General features: G+C 42.3%; 2 protein-coding genes across 18 annotated transcripts in view; one reads left to right on the top strand and one right to left on the bottom strand.

The window, feature by feature from the left end:
• mybpc2a (myosin binding protein Ca) overlaps nucleotides 1–7,292 on the bottom strand; it is a 44,059-nt gene extending 36,767 nt beyond the window's left edge. For 11 of the 16 annotated variants that reach the window (XM_035616116.2, XM_035616117.2, XM_035616118.2 and 8 more), the window contains exon 1: nucleotides 7,138–7,257. In XM_035616116.2, coding sequence (XP_035472009.1) covers nucleotides 7,138–7,159 — 22 coding nt within the window. In that variant the 5' untranslated portion in view covers nucleotides 7,160–7,257. Of the gene's footprint in view, nucleotides 1–7,137 lie in introns of all 16 variants that reach the window. The other 5 variants (XM_035616127.2, XM_035616129.2, XM_035616130.2 and 2 more) reach the window with 3 other exon arrangements.
• Nucleotides 7,293–14,715: 7,423 nt separating this feature from the next.
• emc10 (ER membrane protein complex subunit 10) lies at nucleotides 14,716–20,466 on the top strand. Of its 2 annotated transcripts, XM_035616002.1 has the most exons (8): nucleotides 14,716–14,873; nucleotides 15,017–15,083; nucleotides 15,749–15,861; nucleotides 16,113–16,226; nucleotides 17,080–17,264; nucleotides 17,456–17,549; nucleotides 18,635–18,732; nucleotides 19,283–20,466. In XM_035616002.1, exons 1-7 carry the CDS (start codon nucleotides 14,781–14,783, stop codon nucleotides 18,719–18,721), a joined length of 753 nt encoding a protein of 250 aa, XP_035471895.1. In that variant the 5' UTR covers nucleotides 14,716–14,780; the 3' UTR covers nucleotides 18,722–18,732; nucleotides 19,283–20,466. The 2 variants fall into 2 exon arrangements, with proteins under 2 accessions (XP_035471895.1, XP_035471893.1); XM_035616000.1 differs by lacking the exon at nucleotides 18,635–18,732.
• The last annotated feature ends 4,177 nt before the right edge of the window (nucleotides 20,467–24,643 follow it).

Genomic DNA, 24,643 nt, shown 5'->3' with positions numbered 1-24,643 from the left:
AAAGAGCCGAGAGAGGCGGCGGAGTCCAAATTCTCTCTTAATCACCGCCATTGACCCCATTCGCATTAAACATAGATACGGCTATGTGATACATTATTAATATCAAAAAATATTGATCATTGCCACTTTAAGAAGCTTTGAAATTCACGGGAGCCGCAGTAAAACTGTCCCACCATATATACCTTCCATTTCTTATCACGCCCTATTACAGAAATTGTGCTGGTGTTTGATGGATCGTACTTTCCTCGAAAAGTGCAAACTTTCATAACGTCGCCCCTCGAATCAGATTCTCCAGAATCATTTAATTTGCGTGTGTGCTTTTACTTTTGTCTTCGTCAATCAAAATATGTATATGTATATATATATATATCAAAGTCAGCTGCAGCTAGTGGATTGCCACAGTAAAATCCCATCACTCCAAAACCAACATATTTACGACTAAGACTTTCCGTCGACGAGGTTTGAGCCGCTCGCTCCTTGCCACCACGGTCGGAGTGTCAAAAACTATCAGGTGATTACAAAATGCCACGTGATACAATAAACGTGATAAAATAACAAAAACGCTCAACAGATCGGCCCTTTTGAACACGTGCAGCAACAGCAGCAGAGATGTCCACGATGTGATCAAACACGGGGCGGATATTAAACACAAAAACAAATATTTCCATCACTTTTGAATACCGAAAAACAATAAGTAGATTAATATTGCTGTGCACACAGTGTGTCTCTGACTCGCTCTCTCCTCCCGTTCTTCCTTTGAAGGGTAACCCCTGTGGAATGTGCTTCGTTAATCTCTCTTGACATTTCCCCGTCTTCCCTTTGCTGCGCACGTCTCCTGCTTGTTCAGTCGGCCGAGCCAAAGAAAGTCCGGCCAAGCCAAACATTTGAATCTTTAAATCTCTCTCTCTCTCTCTCTCTCGCTGAACAAAGAAAGAAAAAAGAAGAAAAAAAAGAAGAAAGAAAGAAAGAAAAACAAATTGGAAACAAAATCCTCATATTTGTCTCAATGTGTAATTCGATGCAACGCACTGAGCAGCTGTCTCTTTAAACTCAAATTGATAATGCTCTAATGCTGCTGCTGAGGAACGCACCACTTAAGTGCTTTTGTTTCCACTGGAGCTTGATGTTGGGCGACTGCTGAATAAATTAAGTCACTTAAGCGTGTCTACAACCGTAAGCCATGGCAACGGCAGACGTGTTAACTAGACACCGGGGCCCATGCGGCCTCCTCTCCGGCGGAGCACAATGCCATTTGGTGGTTACATATTCCCACTGTTCATACTTACTTAATGCGGCCTGGTGCCCCTTTTAACGCAATACCGCTACCATCTACACTGGCGAAGTGTGTCGGCCACGGGAGAAGCAACAAGCTCGCGTTGCCACGACTGTACACATATGTATATCCGGCAAGAAGCAGCTTTTGCAGTTTGCGAAGTGTTTGAGTTCGACCTCCGAGTCCAAAGCCGAGAGCCACAGAACCGTTCTCGCGGTACATCCACGTATCACTTTATCATTCGTCAGACGTGATGTTATCGTAAGAGTAACAGTAGCGGTCCCTATTAACTGATTGCACAACATCGAACCAAAACCATGTCCAATCAGTATGTGCCTACGTTCTTATAAGGTTGCTTTTCCCCAAGGAACTTAGTGAAGATTGTTTTTAGAATCAGAAAATCACAGAATCAACCTGCGAATTTATATTCAGCAGTTAAACCTGAGGTAAACTGAAGGCTGTTAAAAAAAACAAGTGGCGTGAGAGGGGAGTTTGTTCGAGGCAGCACTCCAGCAACTCCACACATCCAGTTTTGGTTTACTCATCACGGGGAGTGCACTGCTCAGCCCGTAAAAATAGTTGTAGGTTGTAAAAATGTCTCTGAGTTACCGGGAGCAAACTTCCCCACACGGCCCGAGGCAGGGGGCGACTGATGAAGGATACAAATCAAGATGCATTATGGGAGGTTTAATTGTGTGTGTGCTTCTGAATATTCTTTCTTTGATATGTCACTTGTGAGTCACTGACTCTCAAAGCCTGTCAGTCTTGAAGAAGTGCAAACTGCAGGAGCAGCTCTTTTTTTTTAGTAACTCAAATTCACATCCGCTCCAATTTCACTCATATTTTCCCAATCTCACGGGGAAACATGCACACATTATTACATCCTATGATCAAACTGGGCCAAGCTGCTACTGTACTCAAACCACATGAAGAAGATGATAATGGCGTGACAGAGGGGTGTTTGTTCATGTATTTGCGTCATATTCAAACATACATCAAAATGGGTGAATATTGGCAGCGCAGTATAAAGAAGAGATTAATATGCAAACAATCTATTTATAAAAAAACCTTGAGTGTGTGGATGAGTATCAATGGTATTATTAGTGGCACTTGGCTGGCATCCACGCCGGGGGGGGCAGAGCGTGACTGATGGAGTTTCACCGTTTTATGGTGAGGATGGAGACGAGCGCTGACGGCGGAATCGGGGTACACTTAAGCCCCTGCCCTCCCGATCAGTCAATCACTTGCCAAGTTAATGCGACAGTTTTGACGATCTGACTTGCAGCCGAAGTATATCATGCGCTGGAGAGCGTCGGCCCCCCGAGGGCGGAGAAAGTGAAACGGATAAACCCGGAGTAACGATTAAATAGTAGCTTGACATGCAGATTAGTAACGGATGTTGTATAAATAAAGAAAAAAACGACGTCAGAGCACAGATATTCCAGCAATTCCGGCGAGGCGATGTCGCAATCCTGGGATCAGATGAAATAACCACAGGCCGCTTTGAGTATTCCTCTTGAGTGGCACACGCTTGTGTAGCTTCCCGCAAAATCAATTATTGACACAATTTGAAAATCAGGTCAATTTTGATTTGATTTTTTTGGTGCCATTGTTTTGTTTTTTCCAGAAGTTGCATGATTGACACGCTGCCAAAAAAGACAAGTGACAAGATCAGGCCGAATATTATATAAACATCTTAATAAGATGCATTTCTATTCCCAGAAACCAGCTGGATTTCAAATCTGCCAATTCCTTTCTTAAAAGTACTGACACTAGTCGTTGATTTTGATTGACCAAATGTCAATTTTCCTCTTGACCTTTCAGCAGACAGTGAAACTGTCAGCTGGGGGGTTTTTTCTACCTGGTGGATAAGAGCTCACAGTTTTAAACATGCTGGCCACGAAAGGAAAGACGAGGCCGACGTTTGCAAGTTTGGAGATGACCTACTTTTTGTTTTTGGTTGCTGAGCTTCGGCTAGTAAGGAGAAAAAAATGTTTTCAATATTTTAAAAAGACTTTTTTCTCACAAACCTGTGAGAGCTTAAAGTATGTGGTGCTTTGAATAAGATTTAAGAGATAAGAATCTATAATCATCTATAATTATAATTGCTGATTACAGTCATTTGTTTTGTATTGACTTTTCGCAAAAAATGAAATATACATTAACAGGTAAATGTACAATATGCTGTATAGCAACAAGTGAAACCACCTCTTAAATGTGGAGTTGAAGAATAAAGTATCATAAAATAAAAATGCCCCAGCAGAACCTCAAAATAATCTAAAAAATAATCTGTCGACGATGGGAAATGTTGTTTTTGACAACAACAAACTCTCCAAGAGCAGATAGCTGCTGTGACCGGAGGTTTGGTCTCAAGACAATTGTGCTGTCATCTTTGTCAGAAGTGAAATATTTAGTGTCCATTTTGTGTCGCTTTATTATTGAAATACGGACGCGATGCAACATTTATACGACCTCGTATTCTTCTTCCCACTTTTTCCTCTGTACTTCATTTGAACTCGGCAGCGTGCAGTGAGCTCTATGTGCTCGGACCTTTTTCCTGCAAAGACAAAGGTCGTTGATAACGTGTCTCCCACCGAGATAAGCCGATAAAGGTGCCGGCGTTCCCGTATGAATGCGGCAACGGCAGCGCTCTAAGCCCGTTGTGGCCGAGGACAGAGAGATTAGACATGCAAGCCTGTGGAGGGAATGTGAGGGACGTGCTCAGCTGCTTATAACCCTGGGTTATAGTGATGATGTTAAGAATTATGACTTGTTTGGATTCCACCGGTGATGTCTCCCCCCCCCCCCCCCCCCCCCCCCCCCCCCCCCCCCTCCTGTCTCCCTCTCCTCTCTGCCACACATGAGGATGAAGATTTATGGACGAACAAGTTGGGAGAAATGAAAGGATTCGGTAATAGGGTTGGAGGAGGGATAAAAAAGGTGTGTGAAAATTCGAGGATTAGATTTTATGGCGCCGCGATAAACTCTCTTGATGATTTCGATGAACTGCTATAATGTGAATGAAGTAGTCTCAACTCGAGAAAAACAATTTTTAAACGCGACTCTTATTTGGGGAAGAGGCATCTGCGGTGTTCGGTAAACAAAGGCGGCTTTAAATACCGTATTAAGCTGTCATCCACTTCAGCTTTCCATTCATTTCCCTTTGTCTTGCAGCTCACATCAACTCAGCCAGGGCTCCAAATAGGCCAAGGCCTTTCAATCACAGAGGAAGCTTTTAAAATAAGGGATAAAGTCTGGCTCTGTATCCTCTGCACAACGCCCCGCCGGCGCTGCGTTCGGAGAGTCTTTGTTCATGATAAATCAGGGTTCAGTTAACTTCTCAAACTCTCTTTGAAGGCACCTCACAGCACAGTCACCCGACACTGCATCTGTCTGCAATCCATCAAGCAGCCGGTGCATGTCTGCGAGAACTTGGTGACGGCCTTGGTATGAGGTAACGCTACACTGGACCAGTTGTGAGCCGCGGTGGGAGTGACACCATGTTAGCCTCCTTCTAACCTGCAGCCAATACGGGGTGACAAGAGGTTTACTTTCCACTGAACAACTGCTTCCCTGCAAAAGCAAGAAGAAAGACTTGTAGATGCCCAGTTCTTGTCCAGTCTCGATTGATTCCTTCGCCACAATTTCCAGGTAACTTCATCATAAGAACAATGGCCAACCAAACAACTGTGTTAATCCACTTAGTACCAGAACTCCAACAGAAAAAAAGGGGCATTCAACAGACACGCAACAGACATTTTACTTGTCTTACTTCAGTGAAGAATCCAACATCCACAGAGCTGAGCTGCTGTGGTTTCGTAGTACTGAAGGGCTCTCGTGTCTATTCTTGTGGCTGTTTATTGGGATGCGTGCTCCGGCCACAAGCCCGCGGCTTCAGGTGGCCATAACCGTCGAGAGCGAGACGCCACCGGGGCGAGTCGCGGGAGCCACCTGATCGGGAGTGGCAGAGGAGCTACATGGCTGAGAAAGTGTCATGAAGTTCAAGAGATGAGCAACTATTTGGGATGTGCGGAAAGACAAGAACAAGATGAGGCCCGGGAGAAGGGAGTAATGTGGTGTTGGCAACGTGATACGTGTGATGTCAGGACACTGCATTGGCGACACATTGGTCAGATATAATGAAATGCAGGGATGAGATTACTGCACGATGGAGAATAAAAAGGGAGAGGGTATAAACCGCTTTGGACGGGGGACATTTCAGATCTGTGAAATGCCACGCTGGCATGCATCTCCAAATATGGACTTTCAAGGAACCGATGGAAAGACACCTCTTGGTCTTAGGAAAATGTATTTTTTGGGATTTCGTCTGGTGGAGTTTGAGCGGAGCGCAAATAGATCAACGAATATTTATCGACGGAGAAAATGTGCCACCTTGACTGAAATCCACAATAATGGCGACATCGGTGAACTCGCGGCCGATTGGCAAGGGGAGCCGGGGTGCCAGCGGAGGAGGAGACAGCGCAACAGAGTGAGGGAGGCAATCAGGGTCTGAAAGATTAGGTGTCTGAGGTGCAGAGATATGACAGTAGGTAGTTACACCTGACTCGGCAGAGGCCCCTCGAACAAATCACCCCGCTCATCTCTCCGCTTTTATCTGTTTCCCCCTCCTTTTCCCGTCCTGCCTTCCTTCCTTCCTTCCCTCTGTTTTTTCCCCTCACGCATGCACTTTCGTTTCTCGGGTTTCATGCTGCCAGCTGCTTTACAGTGCTTTGAGGTCACTGTTGACAAAAGGCGGCGGAGCATATTTTAGACGCCGCGACTGATAAGAAACATTATGACGTACGCCGCAGCCTGTGGAGTTTAATGTCACACATCACAGTGCCGTGCCAGTGGTCCATTAATGTCCCTGCGCGTCGGTTATTGAATGCCATAACACATATATGGTCAGGTTTGGCTACACGGATGCGATCCCATAAGCGCAGTTTAGTTTATGGTGCAATGAAAGGTCTTATTATCAGTCATGAAACGACTTCAAATTTATTTCAATTCATATGAAACATTCGTGTCAATTGATTTAATTTCGCCTAACTGGATTCACACATTTATTTCAAGAGCCCTGCAGATGACATAAACGCAAATGCATATGTATTTAATCTTTGTATAAAAACACAATCACTAAATGATTACACGTAGCGGTAATCTCCACAGTTATAACCTCGAACCTCGAGTCTGACATTACTGTAAGTGACATTACTGTAAGTGGGCAGATTTTTTTTATATCCTGTCACCAGTTCCTGCTTTCCTCAGCTTAATGCACTTCAAGGGCCTGAGAGGATTCTCCCACACACACACACACACACACACACACACACACACACACACACACACACACATCACATTTGTCCCTGTACTGTAAGTGACCACAAGATCTATTATCACTGTCACTGGAGGCTACGGCCTCTCCAGCATTTATAGACATTTCTTTCCTTTACTGTTATCTAATCTTACATTTATTTAAATTTCTAGAAAAAAAAAGGGGGCAAATTAAGACATCCACGTTACATCTTCCTGCCTTTCCTCAAACTAGATATTGGTTACTGTGAAAGTAAAAGTACAAAGCCATGAGCCCTGTTACTAACTAATGAAATAAAACGAACTCATTTTATACAAAGTAACATCTTGACTGTATTAGAATTTTTTGAAAGTATAATAGAGCACTGCCTTCGTTTCCCAAATTCAAGCATTTTTGTCGAGAAAGGGTTAAAATTGTGGGTTTGAAAATTCTTTGTTGCTTTTCCTTTTTGTCGCTCATCTGAACTTTTCACTGCGTCGTCACCTCCCACCTTTGTTTTTTGATCGGCGGGTTTCCCCCCACTATAATCCCACGGGCTGGACCGGCTTACCTGGCTTCTGGGGCTCAGGCATGTCTCTGTCTGTTTATAGTGGTTCCTCAGAAAGCGTCTTCCTCCCTCCGTGTCAGCGGATCTGCCTGTATTTCTTCCTTCATCCCTTTTTATCAGCTCAACACCCCCCTACCCTCCCATCAAACAAACACACACACACACACACACACACACACACACTCAGTACCGCTGTCAGTCAACTCCTCCCCCCCCCCCCCCCCCCCCCCCAAAAGAAGTGGAACAAGGCAGGAGGAGAGTGACGGCATGGTTGTCACTTGAAACCTTGGCAAGGAGCTGCCGAGCTTTGAGGAGGAGAGGGAAGACGCCACGAGCGGTAAAAGTGGTTCAGAGCCATAAAGAAAAGTCCAGCCCTCGGAAAGAAAGAAAAAAAAACCTCCAGCTGATTGACTCGCGAGGTCGCTGGAGGCGGAAGGATGACGGAAGGACAGATGCTGATCAGCTCTGAGTGACATCTTGACTGAGTGATGTTAAGTGCTCACGTGTTTGACCGAGGCAGGAGGGGGGGGGGGGGGCGTATCAAAATGATTCGGGGGGCAAGGTGCAGTCGTTAAAGGGGGAAGGATTATGTTGTCTGGAGGTAGGCAGGTTGTTCCATACCCCAAATGGATATTTCACTTCATCCTTTTCTTACAGGATCGGAGCTTGAAGCCACAAGACTCACAGTTTAGAAGAGACACAAGCCATTCTGTGCGTTCATCGTCTCTCTTATCACACTTGTCGTGGGACTTTTCTTTCGGTTGTTTTGCAAACTAGTCACACTTGGGATCATTGTACGTCTCTTATTTTATGTCCTTCTACTTATCTCTGCAGTCGTTTTTCAGTTTTCTGTCATTTCCTGTTTGTGGTCATTTTGCTTCTCCCTGTAGTCGTGGGATTGACTCGGAGCATCAACAGTTATTTAATAGAGGCTCCGACCTCACCTGACCCCTTCAACAATCCATCCATGCGGCACGACGTCAGTGTTGGATCCCTAAAAAAAGACACCATTTCTTCATTTCATTTCTTTCTTCGCCTTCTTCTGCTTTGCAAGAGACCTTCAGAGAAGTTAAGAGTATCACATGATATAATGCGACCTGTTAATAACCAACGGATGGAGTGCAAGCATTAGAATCTTGGTTGGGGAGGGTGTTGCTTTTTATCAAACTCAGGTTCCAGCCCTCCTCCGTGACCCGATAACTGTCACACGCTCCCTATCTTGAAGAGGAGGAGTGGAGAAAAGCAGCCCTTGCCGTCTTACAGGCTCTGACAATCCCATTTGTTCTCCGGTAGCCAAAGCTGTCATCGGGTTGTGTTTTATGGGACTGGGAGCTTGTGCACATGGGATGTGAGGAACAAGGTCACACACAGTGGAAAGAGGTCGCTGACCTCACGAGTTCCTGAAGAGGTATGAATGTTCCCGACCCATTGCAGACATGACTGTGGGCACATCGTTTTTCTACACCGAGGATTTGCCACTACGCGTTAAAAAAGAAAATATGCATAAATAATAGTGACAGGAGCTCGACTCTGGACTGATTCTACATGGCAGCGCCGTGCATACCGTATATAGATATTATATACACCGCTGTTAAATTATGCATTTGAGCTCCTTTTCACTCTCCCTTCGGTCGTCTCCCTTCTTTTTTATTCCAACTCTGCGCTCATCTCCTCGTTTGCCCGAGTTTCCAAGGCAGCCATAACCTTGACTGTAACAAACTAAACATTCTTTGAGGCTTCTTATTGTGCGGAGGGAACTTGAGGCGGGAACAGAGGCATGAGAGATTGAAGAACAGCTATTTAAGGCAGAGCGCAACTTGACATTCAGACGTTCATGGAGAACAAAATATACATCAAGGGAGATTATGGAGGGCTCTCTGAAGAGGACAAAACAAATCCTACTGTATATTCTAACTTTACATTACTTGAATTTTAAGCAGAAATAACCTCATATAGTGTTTTTTGATGGGTTCACAGGTCGTCAGTGGTGGGGTTATTACATTTACTCATTTCTTTCAACATCTTGAAATTATTCGTATACTCTGGATTCAAAGCGGCTATAGGAGACTAACTGTAGGTGTCCCGCATGATCCGGTGATCCACTGTGGACGATGACCCCGGGGTTATTTAACACTAGCAGTAGTTAAGCCTCACTGAAGTGCACGTTAAGCCAACTGAAGCAGGTCCTCTCCACTTCTACGTCCACTTTCCCGTGACAGGTAGCGACCGAAGCCGTCTGGGGCGGTGTTGAGCGTCACAATTTAATATTTTTGCAATGTGATTATTTTTAAGACAAAACTAAACTGGCTGCTAATGCATTTTTTCGGGGGGGGGAAGGAAAATATCAGAAGGACAAAAGCTTTAGTACACAACCAGGCCTGATCAGGGGCAAGCTCCATGCAAACCTGACAAATCTTATAACACGTTGCACGATTATCAAGGTTGATTTGATGCTTGACAACAGTAGACTTGATTGAATTTGAGAAACGTTTAAAAAAAGAAACAATATGTGGAATTACTCCTTTCTGTTTTAAGTCTGATGAACTCCATAAGTTTAGTCCATAAGATGCAGGGGCATCTAGCTACGTCTACATACACATGCATGTGGTGGAATTATGTTCGATGGCTCAGATAAACAATCACCTTCTTGTCCATCGACTGACAGTGGACTGATTTTTAAGATTACTGTACTTTTTTGACACCACATGAGGGATAAGCTGTTCGTTTTTTTTCCAGCGCTGTAAAATATTGAAAGCATTTTTCTTGTTTATTTGGTAACTGGTTGATTCGTCTGATCTTTTTCTTGGCACCAACAACATACAACATTTATCCGCCGGCCCAACAGGCAGCTCTCTCTACCTCGCTGTCAAACTATAATCCCATTAAAAATCAACTGCGATCACGAATCACATATGGTCTGTATTTCAACAGTGTGCTATCAAGTGACTTAGTTTCCCTTTTGTGTTCATTTTGTGTTTCCCCATCTAGATAGATAGAAATATAGATAGAAAGATAGATAGATAGATAGATGGATGGATGGATGGATAGATAGATAGATAGATAAATAGATGATAGATAGATCGATAGATAGATAGATAGATAGATAGATAGATGGATGGATGGATGGATGGATGGATAGATAGATAGATAGATAGATAGATAGATAGATAGATAGATAGATAGATAGATAGATAGATAGATAGATAGATAGATAGATAGATAGATAGATAGATAGATAGATGGATGGATGGATGGATAGATATATAGATATTGATAGATAGATAGATAGATAGATAGATGGATGAATGGATGGATGGATAGATATATAGATAGATAGATAGATAGATAGATAGATAGATAGATGGATAGATAGATAGATAGATAGATAGATAGATAGATAGATAGATAGATAGATAGATAGATAGATAGATAGATAGATAGATAGATAGATAGATAGATAGATAGAAAATTATTTCCAACTGATTTACCCCAAGAAGTTGAGGTATCATGTGTCATCTTACTGTGCTTTAACACATTTTGTTGACTTTCTTTCTCATTTTTCACAACGCTCCACTTTTCAACAGCACACGCAGACAGACAAGAACATGACAGCGTCTTCCTTCAAAGCGAAAGTCCCGTTGTCGTCTCACATAAATATACATGCGTTAATATTTTTAGTAAAAAATAGTAAGGTGACACCGTTGTCTAGGATGTGACAGAGAGTAATGTGCTGTCCTGCAGTGAGGGGAATTAGACGCCGTATACGGGGTTTGAATCCTTTTCAAAGGCAGAGAGAAGAGACAAGGGGGGAATCGCAGGATTCAGTCGCCATATGCTCCACACAGAGCAGACGTTGTTACAATGATGTGTCACAAGCCCATCAAACTACTTTATATATCCATCCACCTGTAATTTAATGAGGCATAAATATGGCAAACCTGGTGATGATCACCTGTTTAGTTTTTAATATTGTTCATTATTTGGAGATTTCATACACAGTCAAAGGCAGATAAAGCATTGGCAGCATCCCGCAGGAGCTTTTCGGACATTTAAGGAATATAGGGTAAATTATTTTCCTATTTTTATTGAGTTGTTTTAAACTGCAGGTTGTCTGAGTCGTTGTGGAGCCACATCTTGGAATTTTATGGCCCATGTTTTTGACCTTCCTGTCTTTATCAAAATGTGTTTGACATTTTTGCCAGTGATCTTCCAATGTGAGCCAAATTCTCTCAAATGTCAGAAATTATGCCTGTCATAAGGTTTCACTCACTCCAACCAAGTCATTATATCCAAAAAAAGGTGAAAATAAGTTTGCTGTGTAATAGGACATTAACTTTTGACTCTTTGATATTCTAAACTTAAAGGATTAACGCTGGATTCAAAACTCCCTTTCAGCACTTTTAGTGCCGCAAATGCCGCAGTTTGAAATGATGGATGCCTTTCACTTGTATCCATGGAGGTTTTCATCGCGTGTCAGCAGAACTCTCTTCAGCCAGGAATAAGAATTGAGAAATAACTTACATCAATCACTTTTGGCAGAAACATGCTGCTGCCTCTGTCTTCTTTCTTGGGGTGATACTCTCTAAGTTATGGAAGTCGCAGACATCCTGCCCCGTGGTCGACCCTTTGACTGTTTCGCAAATTTTGGCAACCGCAAACCCGGTTAAAAGAGTAAGTGAGGCCAGGATCCTGTTACACGCGGGCCCGGAGAAGAAGAACAACAACATCATCTATAAATTCCTGTTTTTGCGGTGCGACATATCACATAGCCTGCGCTCGGAGCCTGCTGTATATTGAGCTGAGGGCAGGGAGCTGCAAACAAACCGAGGCCTGAGTTGCCGCCATATTAAGGAGATAGCTCATCTGGTAGGAGAAGAAGAAAAAAAGACATTTGGTGACAAATTTTTTGCAGATTGTCCATTGTATTACTAAAATGCGGGGTTCATACACCTTTTCCAAAGTCAAATTCAAGCACTTTTCAAACAATTTCAAGGTAGATTTTCAAGCTTTTCAAGCACCTTACAGCTGTGGTAAATTACATATTTCAAGAATACATATGTTTAAAGAGCTGGTATTATGCTATAAACAACCCAAATCGTGTTTCGTAATAACAGAAGGATAAGAAATTAAAGGACACATAATTTATATGGTTTAAAATGTGTCATGTGTTTGTTGTGAAAAAAAATCTGATACAATTTAAACATTTTCAAGCACTTTATCCAAAATTCAAGCACTTTTCAAACCAAGGATTTCAAGCACCAGTACGAGCCCTAAAAATGGTTCTTGATCACATGTAGACCGCTGAACACATGGGATTCAAATTCATGCTTCTGGAAAGTAAGTGTGCATTCAAATGCTTCCCTCCACAGACAGACAGCAAATCGGCGTGTGCATTCAATATATAATCATATTTACTCTTTTGGCATTTTTGGCTTAATTCAACAGAAGACTCTGGTGGGAATCAACCCCGGCACATTCCAATTACATGGTCAGAGTCTAGAGCCCCTTTGCCACCAGGCGGTCTCTGCTTGCATTCAATTTTAAAAGCTTCCCTTTCCCACTCTATGGTACTGTAAATGTGCGTGTGCAAAGAAAACTTGGACGAGGTTTTAGAGTCAGACGGCATTAAATGTCCAGAGGAATCCTCTCCTCCAGTGATCAAGGTTTCTTACATGTGAAAGTAAAAAAAAAAGCATGAGGATGGATATCCGATCCCAAGAGGTCAGTGGGCACTCATGTGAGACGCATTCTGAAGCCAGATGTGAACAACAGCCTGTCCCAGCTGGATGAGGACACAGTGTGGCTGTACACTAATTCACCGATGAGGGTCTTGAGATCAGTGCAGCACTGATTCAGTGCAGGTTTTAACAAGAAACCTTTCTTTCAGAAGATTTGTAGTGCGGCCTGGAACTTCAGTGTCTTTTCGGAGACTTTGTATGACATGTCCATGACGATGAATCAAACATTGAATGGCTTTTATTATCATTTTTTTCCCGTTTTTCAAGACGTAAACGTTTACTGTTGTTGTTAGAGGACTTCTAGCCATCCATCTTGGATACACTTTGACCAATCAGAGGCTTTGTTACAGACTTGTACCAATCAGACGCTGTGTTGTCGACTGGTCCGGGGAGAAAACGAAGATTTTATACTGAAAACAAGACCTCTCACTCCTCCTGTTTACTCCTACTCCTACTACTACTGACACTGTGTCTTCTTTGCGGAATGGCACAAGTGACTTTTTGGGTTGGAAAATCAAAGGACTTATTTTTAACTTTTGATTTGCATTAGTAAGAATGTTTTGGATTGTTAAATCTTATAGCCAAGGTTTCAAAGAACAGTTTTCAAGAGGGAAAAATAGTCATTATTGTTGTTTGGTCTGTCATTATAATGAATATCTGTGAGAGTCATTATTACAGGGACCAAAAATAGGAAAAAATGTCTTAGGGTTCAGAGGGTTAAAGGGACACGAACAGCGCCGTTCTTCATCACAGGACATAAACATTTAGTGTTCCATTGATAAAAATGACACTTTTAAAAGCCCCTTCGAAAAGGAGTGGAGGTGCGACGGGGAGGTAGTGGGTCTCTTCTGGTCTGTTAGCAGCCTCTGTTGGCCCGGGACGTGTTAGTGCACCCAGAGTCAAGCTGGTGATGAATGTTCACAGCATTTTACTGACTTCCAGGTACAGAATCCTTTTTTGTAATGTTTGTTTTTTTGTTGTGTTCCAACTGACCCAACCAACAAACTAAGACATAGATAATGATTTATTAAATCCTATACGTATTTTACAGTAGATAATGCTAAGTGAAGGGATCCATGGCTGTCTTTTTAAAAAAAACATCACATCAGATTGATAATTGCTCAACAGCTTGTCTTTTATGTACATTATCCATCCTGTCAGAACCGTCTTTGTCGAAGCCAAAATATAGAGCAAGACGGAGATGAAATTTATGCCGCCAAAAATAGGAATCAGAACTGCTTTTATTTGCCAAGGAAAGAAAATGTACATTACGTTGTTGCTGACATGTTACAAGACATCAGCACAACAATGTTCTTACGCAGCAGCATTGATACAGTAGGTGACAACATTGCATGTTCATATACAGACATAAGTGAAAAGTAAGATGATATAATACTGTACCGAGAGTTACATATTAAAATACAAACAAGTAGGTCAACCCATGCCTTAAATAGCTCCTTGTTAACACTTAACTGTGTGTGTACGTGTGTGTAAGTGTGTGTGTGTGCGTGTGTGTGTGTGTGTCTGTGTGTGTGTGTGTGTGTGTGTGTGTGTCTGTGTGTGTGTGTGTGTGTGTGGATGATCAGTATTTATAGCTGCCAATCATTTAAACCGTGAAATAATGATATAAACAAAGCTTTGTAATGATAAAAATTATGGAGCCAGGCAAACATGTAATGATGACGAAACCATACAATGAAACTCCCAACATTTTTGGATCAAAATCTAACAGAGACCTAAATTAAATTAGTAAATAATTTTAGTTAGGTGAGAAAAACAAACACTCCGCAATTAATATTTAAGAAAAGAAAAGATTAAAAAAAAAATTATTTCAGAGGCTTTTGTTCTGAAAAACACCGGAAGAGTTAACGTCGTTGCAGTAACCTTGAGTCTTCCGGTCCTGTCAAAATGGCTCGTTTGCTTCCATTTAATATTGCGGTTGTTTCTACGGTTTTTCTTTTCGTATGCACGAAATCTGTATGTTGTAATAACGGCAGACGGGTAAGTGTAAAAATAAAAGTCAGTAATATAACCCAAACATTTGACTACAGTTCAGCGGAAGCTGCATCTGTTAGCTGTGTGATAAGCATTAGCATTGCGTGTGCGGCTAAAGGCTAACTGCGTGGTATATATTTGTTTCCCAGGTCGGTGATGCCTTGGACACCGAGTTCAGTGGGTTCTCTGTGCCTCTTGAACATTCATTCGAAGTCGGTGAGAATGTGTTCATTATTTTTTTTGCATTGTCACTATGCTGCGTATTGCGATTGATAACGCCGGTATGTTAGCTAATACTGCTAAGCTAGCTCAGCCACAATGAGACGAGCTACACACCGAACCCCATTCAGAAATCCGTCAGTTTGATATTTGTGGTCGTATATTTTAATTTATTTATGTTTCAAGAGAAATTGACAGTTTTTTTTCAGAACTGCTAACGTGTTCTCTAAAAATCGGCATATAGGGTGATATGATAATGTTCTATTGTAGTTTATATATCGCCTTTTATTTGATTCATTACCTCATTTTGTATTATTTTAGATGGATCTTTTGAAATAATATTGTCTGGAAACAGTTCTTGATCTCTCATTGATCGGTATGTTGTTGGTCTCTAATATTTACATTTTTGTATGAAGATTCACTGCCTGTTTTTGTAACGCAAAAGAGGTATGAATATTATCTGGCAACCATGTTGTCCATTTAATGTAATTTCTCCAATGACACATTGGGAAATTGGCAGCTAAACATTCAACTTAAATGGTCCTACTGCTGAATATTCTTTGGAAAAACATGACATTAAATGTGTAACTGAGGAGCAATGTCTCTGCTCTCATGTATTCATCTGTTCTTACTGTATGTGGTTGTCGTCCTCCTGTTTTCAGATGATGTTGCAAAGTTTCGAGTACGTGGTGCGCTGTTGTTGAAGGCTGGACGGGAGCCGGGCGTCTTGCTGAATCAGAACCAGCTGTCGGAGGAAGACAGAACCAAACTGAAGGTGAGCTGTGATGATCGGGTGAAATACACGGCGACTGAAGAGAACTGTAGCCCTGCGTGAACTGAATTTTTCACACAGAGATGGTGATTTGTCCCATTTAAGATGAAATTTGAATTAAGTCATTGTTCCTTACAAAATTTGCGTTGAGCATTGACGAGCAGATTTGAGTAAAAGACCAGAAATCCTCAGTCAAAGGTAAGAAGTCGTACGAAAGAATCTCTTAACGTGTGTTTTTTGAAATGGGTTGACAGGAAGTGGCCGCAGTGGACGGCCTGTACAGAATCCAAGTGCCTCGTGTTTTCCTGCTGGCGGACAGGCAGACGGAGCGGCAGATGGAAGGTTACCTCACAGCGTTCGTCAGAGCCGTATGTATTCCGCTCGTTTTAGCCCACAAACAAAGCATTTTACTCAACGTAGCCCAATACGACTGTGTGAGAGAGAACAGGAAGACCTGGGGGTCGTAGAAGTCTGTCGTCGTCTTCTTGTAACATTTGTGCCATTGCTGAGACAAAATCAATCCAGTGACGACTCTTTCGAATATCTTTGAATGCAGAAAAAAGCCTGTAAACCTCCCAGTTAATCCAGTGAAAGTGGATTTATGTCTCTCTTTTTTGATTGCATTTTTGATTTCATACTGTATTTGGATTTGTGTTGTTTCTCAGTGGACTCTGACTTAAAACAATGTTTGTATTGTTTTGTAACTTTAGTATTGACTTATTATCTAAGAGTTTTGATGTCAATGGCACCCGTGGTTAAATAATGTTACAGTTATAAAGAAACTACATCACTTGGTTGATAAGACGGCTGATCCTCGCAGGTATTGATTTCTTAAAATATGATGTGATTGTGTACTCAACTAAGTGTTTACACTGGGGACTGTATATCTGGGCTTCTAATAGCTTGTACCTTTTCACGTGATCCTACAGCCACTAAATATTATTTATTTAAATATAATTATAATCTTAATGCTTTTATGCTATAAAGTGTAATAAATTTAGATACAGTTTATTAAATAGGAATGGGTGTAGCATGATATTGTCCCCACGAAATACAAGGATTATGATAAACTGTGTATTTATCAAAGCAGAGATAATTGAGATTAAGTGCTTTTGAAAATTAGCGTAATATAGATGTAATAAATTTCAACATCATCATCACATACATCATGTGATATTGATGTAACTGTAACATATCCCTGTATTCTCCTGTGATGCTCAGTGTGCCATGGTTGAGTCCCACCTGAGCGACTCGATCACCCTCCACACCGACGTATCTGGGTATCTTATCGGCGTCTCCATAGTGACGTTACCCGGCGCCTGCAGGGGGACTGAGGTCGAGGACGAGGTCGATCTGGAGGTTTTCAACACCACACTCCATGTCATGCCGCCTGTTAATGCAACTGGGTCAGTCCTGGATTATATTTCTCTTAATATTTTTTTCTCTCTCATCTACTCGCTGTCGTTGCCTCAGTGAAACCCTCTTGTGTATCTGCCTTTGATTCAGTCATACTCTATTTGTGTTGGCTTAGGAGCTTCGCATAATTTCCCCATAGGTAGACGAACAGTCTGAATACTAACTGCCGACTCTCTTCCAGGCCTGGGACGGCTTGGTTCATCGAACGGATGGAGCAGGAATCTGAGAAGAAATCAAAGAATCCACAAGAGCAGAAATCTTTCTTTGCTAAATATGTAAGTACTCGTACTGAAACCTGCTGATGAGTCCAGCGAGACATTCTCTCAGCCTTCAGTAATTGGGCTGTGATAATCCTAATGGGCCGTGTAGTTAATGAAAACATGATAATGCCTGTTTTGCTCATCTCATCTTTTCTCCGTCAGACCCACCGCAACTTTTTTTTCTCCCTGCCTGCAGCATGTGGTATAATATGGCATATAGAGAATATCAGTACTGTCGTTCAAGATTTTTTTTTCACCGTGTCTCTTGCTGATTTCTTTAGCAGAAAAGCCGGGGAATATTTTATCTGAAAAAGTCTAAATATTTGCACATTTTCTGTTTGTTCTCCCGATGAGATTTTGTGTTCTGAGGGTTTTTCACTCCTGAAGTTTGGTTCATTCAGTTCAGACCAAGGACAAAAAGTTCATTTTTAAGTTCTGGTCTGGTGTGTGTTTACACTGACTTCTTACAAATTAACCAAGAGGAGTAAACACATACTCATGGATATTTAAATTCCAGCAGCGGGTTATGCAACACTTCTCTGAACCTGAAGTGTTTGTTTATCTTCTAGTGAGAAACTCACAATGTAATAACTGATTATGGGCTTTAATAATTTAGACAGCAACTGCACCGTGACATAAAGAGACAAACCGACAGAAACAGGACAAAAAGTCTGCCACAGCAAATGGATTCAGTAGCTGTTAAGCGTTTGAAGTTATGGTAAAATCCGTCTGGAACCAACTGAGCACAGGCTTTTAGACACCAGCCTGAACCCTGATTTAGTTCTAACTGAACCAAGCAGGTCAGGTTTGAAAAGTCTCTGTCATGTTTTGAGTGAGTCCCTGCTCTGTACTTTCACGCTTCCCCCATGTGATGCTGTTGCCCTTCAACTGAACTAGTCCAGTCTGAGTTAATCTGCTCACAAAGAGACGAAAACCGTCTCTCCGTTCGAGCTCCGTGTTTGGAAACCTTCCCCTCGGAGAACATGGTCCCGTGTCCCTTCTCACTGTCTTTGTTTTGCACTGTGCTGTGTGTATCTTGCCAATGTCCAGTGAGCCGTGCTGCTGACTCTGTGTTGACTCGGTGCTGTGCTGTGTTCCAGTGGTATTTGATTCTGGGAGGTGCAATCTTCCTCATGGCCTCCAATTCGGCACAGCCCCCAGCAGGGGGAGGCAGAGAGCAGAGCTGATGCCCACTGAAGTACTGTCTTCTTACTTGTGCCTCCCTCTGTCCCCCTTCCTCCTCCTCCTCCTCCTCCTCTGACTGTCACATTTTAGCCCTTACTTCTCAGCAAATGTAACTAACTGAAATTAACCCCTTCATTTCCCGCTCGGCTCCTCCTTATCCACTCTGCGATGTTTCGTCCAGGTTCAATGCCAAATACATTTCTTACTGACAAATATAAATCTCAATTTTTTTCTGAATTCAGAACACACTTTGTGTGAGGAAACCTCCTCGCTAAGATAAAAATAAATCCTTAATCTTGAATGTAGGTGTGAATGTGCTCATCGTGTGTTTGGTGTCTGACCCTGAGATTTCTTCTTCTTCACTCTGCAGTCTCTCACCCACTCTTAAACATCAACCTTTCTTCTCTTCTGTTCAGAAAAAAACATTTTTGAACCTAATCTGGGATGACCAATCTGCAACTGTTGTAAACACACGTCAGTGATGACATTTTTTACCTTGAAAACAAAGATCTCGTTGTGCTCACATCCTGTTTTGTTTTTGTCTTTTCTCTGGTCTTCTCTAGTGGATGTACATCGTTCCTCTCGTCCTCTTCCTGATGATGTCCGGCGCTCAGGACCAATCGGGAGGAGGAGGCGGGGGCGGAGCCGCCAACGGAGGTGGCCGATGATCGGCACGCTGACAGCGTCTTTTTGTTCATGTGAAAATTTACTGTACAACAATAATTCTCTTGGAACAGTTTTTAATGGCTGTACATAATGCTATTTCATTTTACATCACACACACACATAACTGAAACCTGTACAGTATAGAGGAGATATTGTGCCCCGCAGACGTCTGCATTTTTAATACTAATGTGGAAATAAAGTATTTATGCCTTGAATATTTTCAGGCTCTTGGTTTTCAACTACAAGTTCTGTTTTACTCTTGAGGCTCAGATCAAGTTGTTACACCAGAGCAGCAACATGAAATACATGATATTTGCAAGATATTCAGCTGCCTACTTGTGCTAAAATAATTACTTTTCACATTTTTTTGATTATTTACTCTGATGTGATGCTTGGAGTAGAATAATCTCACCAAAATGAAATTGATGGATGCAAATGGTGCAGAGAAAAGGAGACATTATGCTCATATTCAGGTTCATAATTTAAATTTAGTTTATCACTTGAATCAGCTGAATAAGCATAATATGTCTCCTTTAAAACCACTGTCATTTTTTGGAGTAACATAGCCGAGGGTCTCACATCCACCACTTATAATTGTTTTTATAATATTTGATTCAACTTGACATTCAGTGTATTTTCTGTGTTGCCTCTTTGATGCACAAATGTAGACGTACATGACGTCAGGCACGACTCAAGATGAAGAATAAACCTGTAATCTGTGTGTGAACTCTCCAGAGCCGAATGTGGCACTATGCTGCTTTGACATACAGGAAGTTGCAGTTTTTTGTCTGATGTTGTCCATTCAAATTATTGTGAAAATCACGAATGTTGCACTGCGTTTAATATGACAATTTTATGTTTTAAATTTAATTTCAATATTAAAAAAACTTATTTTGCTCATCAATTTACACTCAATAACCCAAAATGACAGAGAAAACATGTTGATAATTTCAAATTTTTATGATCAATGTGTATCATATTATTGGAATTTAACTAATGATTTATTTATATGTACATTAAATGCTGCAGCTGGATTAATTTCCCCAAGGGGATCAATAAAGTTTTAACCTGTGTCCAATAATAATGTATTTTAATTGATTTGTTTATTATAATATTATGCTGTTAAGTAAAAAACAACCAAAATAAATATTTTAATAAAATAGAAAGTTTTTACTTTCTGTACAATAGTATAAAGTATAATACAATATCAAGTACAATATTTGAGTAAATGTGCTTAGTTACTTTCCACCACTGGTCAGCTAATAGAGTTTATTCATGCAATGAAATGTAGATAATAATAATATTAATAACAACAGCACTCCTCCAAGGCTGAGCAATCCATCTCGCAATGGTAAAGAATTCTTCAAAACAGATCCGGATCTTGATCGTTCCTTAAATAAAGTCACCTGTTACCATGGCCGAGACCTGTCTCTGATTAAAAGAATTCCTTCAAATATGTCCACAACTTTTTTGAGTAATCCTGCTAAAGAACAAACAAACAGACAAACCAAACCAAACTATCATGCTCGGAGGGAAGAGTTTACAGCTTTAACATTCAACGGACAGTCAACTGGAAACTAAAGGTCGGCGACCAGTCTGTCTGATCCTCCTGACTTTTTTTGGGGAGCTAATGTGAAGATCTGTCTTTGCTCCGTCGCCCTCCCATCTCTCAGTGTATTTATAATCTGGAGTCCATGGGGAGGGGGATCACGCAGCTTCACAACAACACAGCCTGAGGAAACAGAATGTGCCCAAAATCCCTGTGTCAACATCGCCTCCCCTCTCCCTGATGTCACTCAGTCAAGTTTGGTTTGTTTTTAGCCGGCGAGTCCAGTTGTGGAGAATATCCTCCTATTTTCGGAGGCTCGGCGCTGAGCTTCAACACTTCCGCGCCCTCTGCCCCGGGCCCATCACCAGCCAGGGCCCTTCTCAGAAAGCCCCGGCGAGTCACACAAGTGCACGCCGTCCCGCTCTGTGGCTGCTTCTTCCGATTGCTTTCTTGCCGTACAAGATGAGTAATAAGGGGGAAACAACAGCTGAGGGAAAGAGGAGAGTTTGAAACCGAGTGAACCCCGCGACAAAAGTCATCTGTTTGTAAAGGGATCTGCTTCTGGCAGGTTGGGGCAAAGGTCGGACTCCGAGAGAGAAGCTGGTGATCAGCCGGTATGTTTCTGTGTAATGTCATCGGAGAAACATGATGAGGTGCGATTAAACCCCGGTTTGACGTGTTTTCCTTGCAAACAATCCAGCTCCTTAGTCCACTTTAAACCTACGGCCTCAGCTCTATGTGTGTGTGTGTGTGTGTGTGTGTGTGTGAGTGTGTGTTCACTGTCAGCGTTAACACCGATGAATCATGGGAGGCCTATCAGCATGGACTGTGATATACTGTACATGTGCGTGTACCAGGAAGCTGAGGGATGCTGACACTGAGACACATGACTGCTGTGATCTTCAGGAGTGCAATCCTGTGTTTGAAGTTACAGTACACCGAAAACATATGTTGCTTTCAACAAGTGCGTAATTGATGCAAAGGCTCAAATAAACACCCTAATAATTAATATTATGATGACTGCATGGCAGATATACCTCTAACTGCATGTTATTTATGATTATGACATGTTTATGATTTGACATTTGGTGAAAAGTACAACTGCAAAGAAGTTGTTGGATAATAAACTGCCTAACCCCTCAACCAATCGCAAGTCAGTCTCAGCTGTCGATCATGAAATTTCACCCCGTTTTGTACAGCATCAAAAAAACAGATTAAAGCCAAACTTATCAGAAACATGAAAACTTGAATGTACATCAAAAATGACAGAAGCCATCTTTGGAAAAGAAAAAAAACGTGTGCTTTGATTTTTAAAAAAAAAATTTTGGTCCATTTCCCATCTGCTTACATGGAGGAGGCGGGGTTTATGACCTATTCGGCAGCCAGCCACAAGGGGGCGATCAAGGTGTTTTGGCTTCAATTTTTTCAAAGCTGTCATATCGTTCATCTTTATATACTGTAAATAACACGTACACTATGCAGCAAATTATGTTGAGCAAATCCTTCTGAGTTATAGTTCTATAGTGCAAGCATGCAAGAGTTCATTTTAAAATCGTGCGATTTTTTTAACAGCGTGAGTTGATCAAAGGGTAACGATGAAATGAGGAATATTTCAGGAGTAAACATGGTGGGAGAGAGGGGAGGAGGGGGGAGGGGAGGTTACAGACATGAAACAGGCTGCGGCTCACATAGCAGCGGCTCCCCCATAAATCTCAAGGCTCTCCTTCGCCCGGGTCCCACAAATGTCAGCAAGGCACCATGTGTGGCGCAGCACCCCCGAAGTCCAAGCACCCTACACCCCAAATACCACCACCACCACCACCACCAGCAGCAGCAGCGGCAGCGGCAGCACGACACAGACACACCGTGATTTAGGGGCGGCTACGAGGTTTATGTTGCACTAAAACTGTGGGGTCAGTTGATTTTGACCTGTCGTTTACACACCGTAAATCTGGACGTATTAACCACGCGCGGTTTATTAATGACGTTCGGCTCCGTTCGGAAGTCCGTTTCCCAACGTTTGCCGTTTTGCCTCATCTCCTCCAAATGCTCTACATCGTTATACTTTCTGTTTTACTACATTTAACGTGTTGCTACGGTTACCAGGAACATGAGTTTGGTTCAGATCTTGTTTTCCCCTCAAAAGTTCACACGTCACGTGTTTTGATTCACAGTGTTTTGGGGCCCTAAGAGGTCAGATGTTCCACTATAATATAATATATATAATTCAGTATCCAAATCAGTACTTCTACTTTTGATACTTAAACATTAAGATTAGCTGGTGATCCTTTTGTACTTTTACTCATTTTGAATTCCATGACATCCACTTGCAGTAGTGTGTCTATGTTGTAAAGCGTCTGAAACCCCCTCTCATAATTCCCAGTAAGTAATATACCGACAGTTGTTTCGGGAGCCTCCAGTCTCTCTGGGATAAACACACTCCGCCGCATTCGCGGCGAGAGCCAAAGTACACGTGCACAAGAGGAAAGCGAGGAGAAGTGAGGAAGGGGAAGCACCTGCCTTGTCAATCAGGCGAGAGCCGAGAAGACCACGAGGGGAGGGTCTTGACAGCCCAGCTGGCCTTTGTCACAGATTACGGCCTGACACTTATTCTATGGCCCCACCCGCTCCCCGTCATGCTATACGTGTGTCACCATAGCAATCGTGTTAACATGTAATGAAGTAACACGATGGGACGTTTGATGGTTAAGTACACTGGTTTATTGCGCAGTGATCGCCGAGGGCCCTAATGTTTTGCCTAGCACCCTTAAACATCCCCCAGAGGTCACGGGCACAATACTATTTACGCCGCCCTTCTCCGACAGCAGTGAGCGGCGGGTGTTGCGATTTGTTTTCGTGTCTCGCACAGAGCCTAGCTGGTAAACGGGCCGTTGCACTTCATCAAAATTCTTCCTCCAATAGCAGCGAGAGACACTTTCTCACGACGGGGGAACGTTATTTACTGTCAAGTTTGATCAATCAATTTCGAGAGCAAACCGTCCAGACCCGGGGGTTCAACGGAGACGACTTCCACAAGACCTACTTCCTTTTAATGACTTGACTTTTTAATTGGATCTGAATCTTTATTGCTTTTCGACTAGGTGAACAAAAAGCACAATGTTAGAGTGAGTGATCAAGTCCACCCCTTCGTCCAGATCCATGCCTACATTCAATGGAGGTTTTTTGGGGGCCCATGTCCCATCCTTCCACCAAGTTTCATGGAAATCCATCCAGCATTTATTGTATAATCCTGTTGACAAACAAACAGGGGTGAAAACATGACCTCTTTGGCAGCGGTAAAAGAAAAAAAACACAGCTACTGAAGTGTTTCATTTTGATTTGAAAGTGTTCTTTGTTTGTGAATTTATATTGTCGGACGGAGGCCAAAATACAAGAGAGCATAACTTACTTCTTCGCATTTGCCCGATTAAAAGCGGTTCTTTGAGATGATGCAACAGCTGCTGCACACTGACTAGTTACAAGCTGTTATTTGAAAAAGCCCTGGGCGCGGCGGCGTTCTGTGCCAGGGAGCATCAGCCGCTGACTGATGATGGGATCTGGGATCGTCGACAGCCTCCCCGCTGGTTCGCTGGCTTCTACGGCTTTCTCCCTCTCCTGCGCACACAAACAAACACCTGCAGCATGTGTCGGGGTCAGTTCAGGTTTTTAAAATCAGCGGCTGTTCATTTCTGGGGCCTATCCAGGAACA

This window comes from Scophthalmus maximus, chromosome 17 (assembly GCF_022379125.1).
Source record: "Scophthalmus maximus strain ysfricsl-2021 chromosome 17, ASM2237912v1, whole genome shotgun sequence".
In the NCBI taxonomy this organism is placed as follows: Eukaryota; Metazoa; Chordata; class Actinopteri; order Pleuronectiformes; family Scophthalmidae; genus Scophthalmus; species Scophthalmus maximus.
This window is presented reverse-complemented; position numbering and strand designations above follow the sequence as displayed.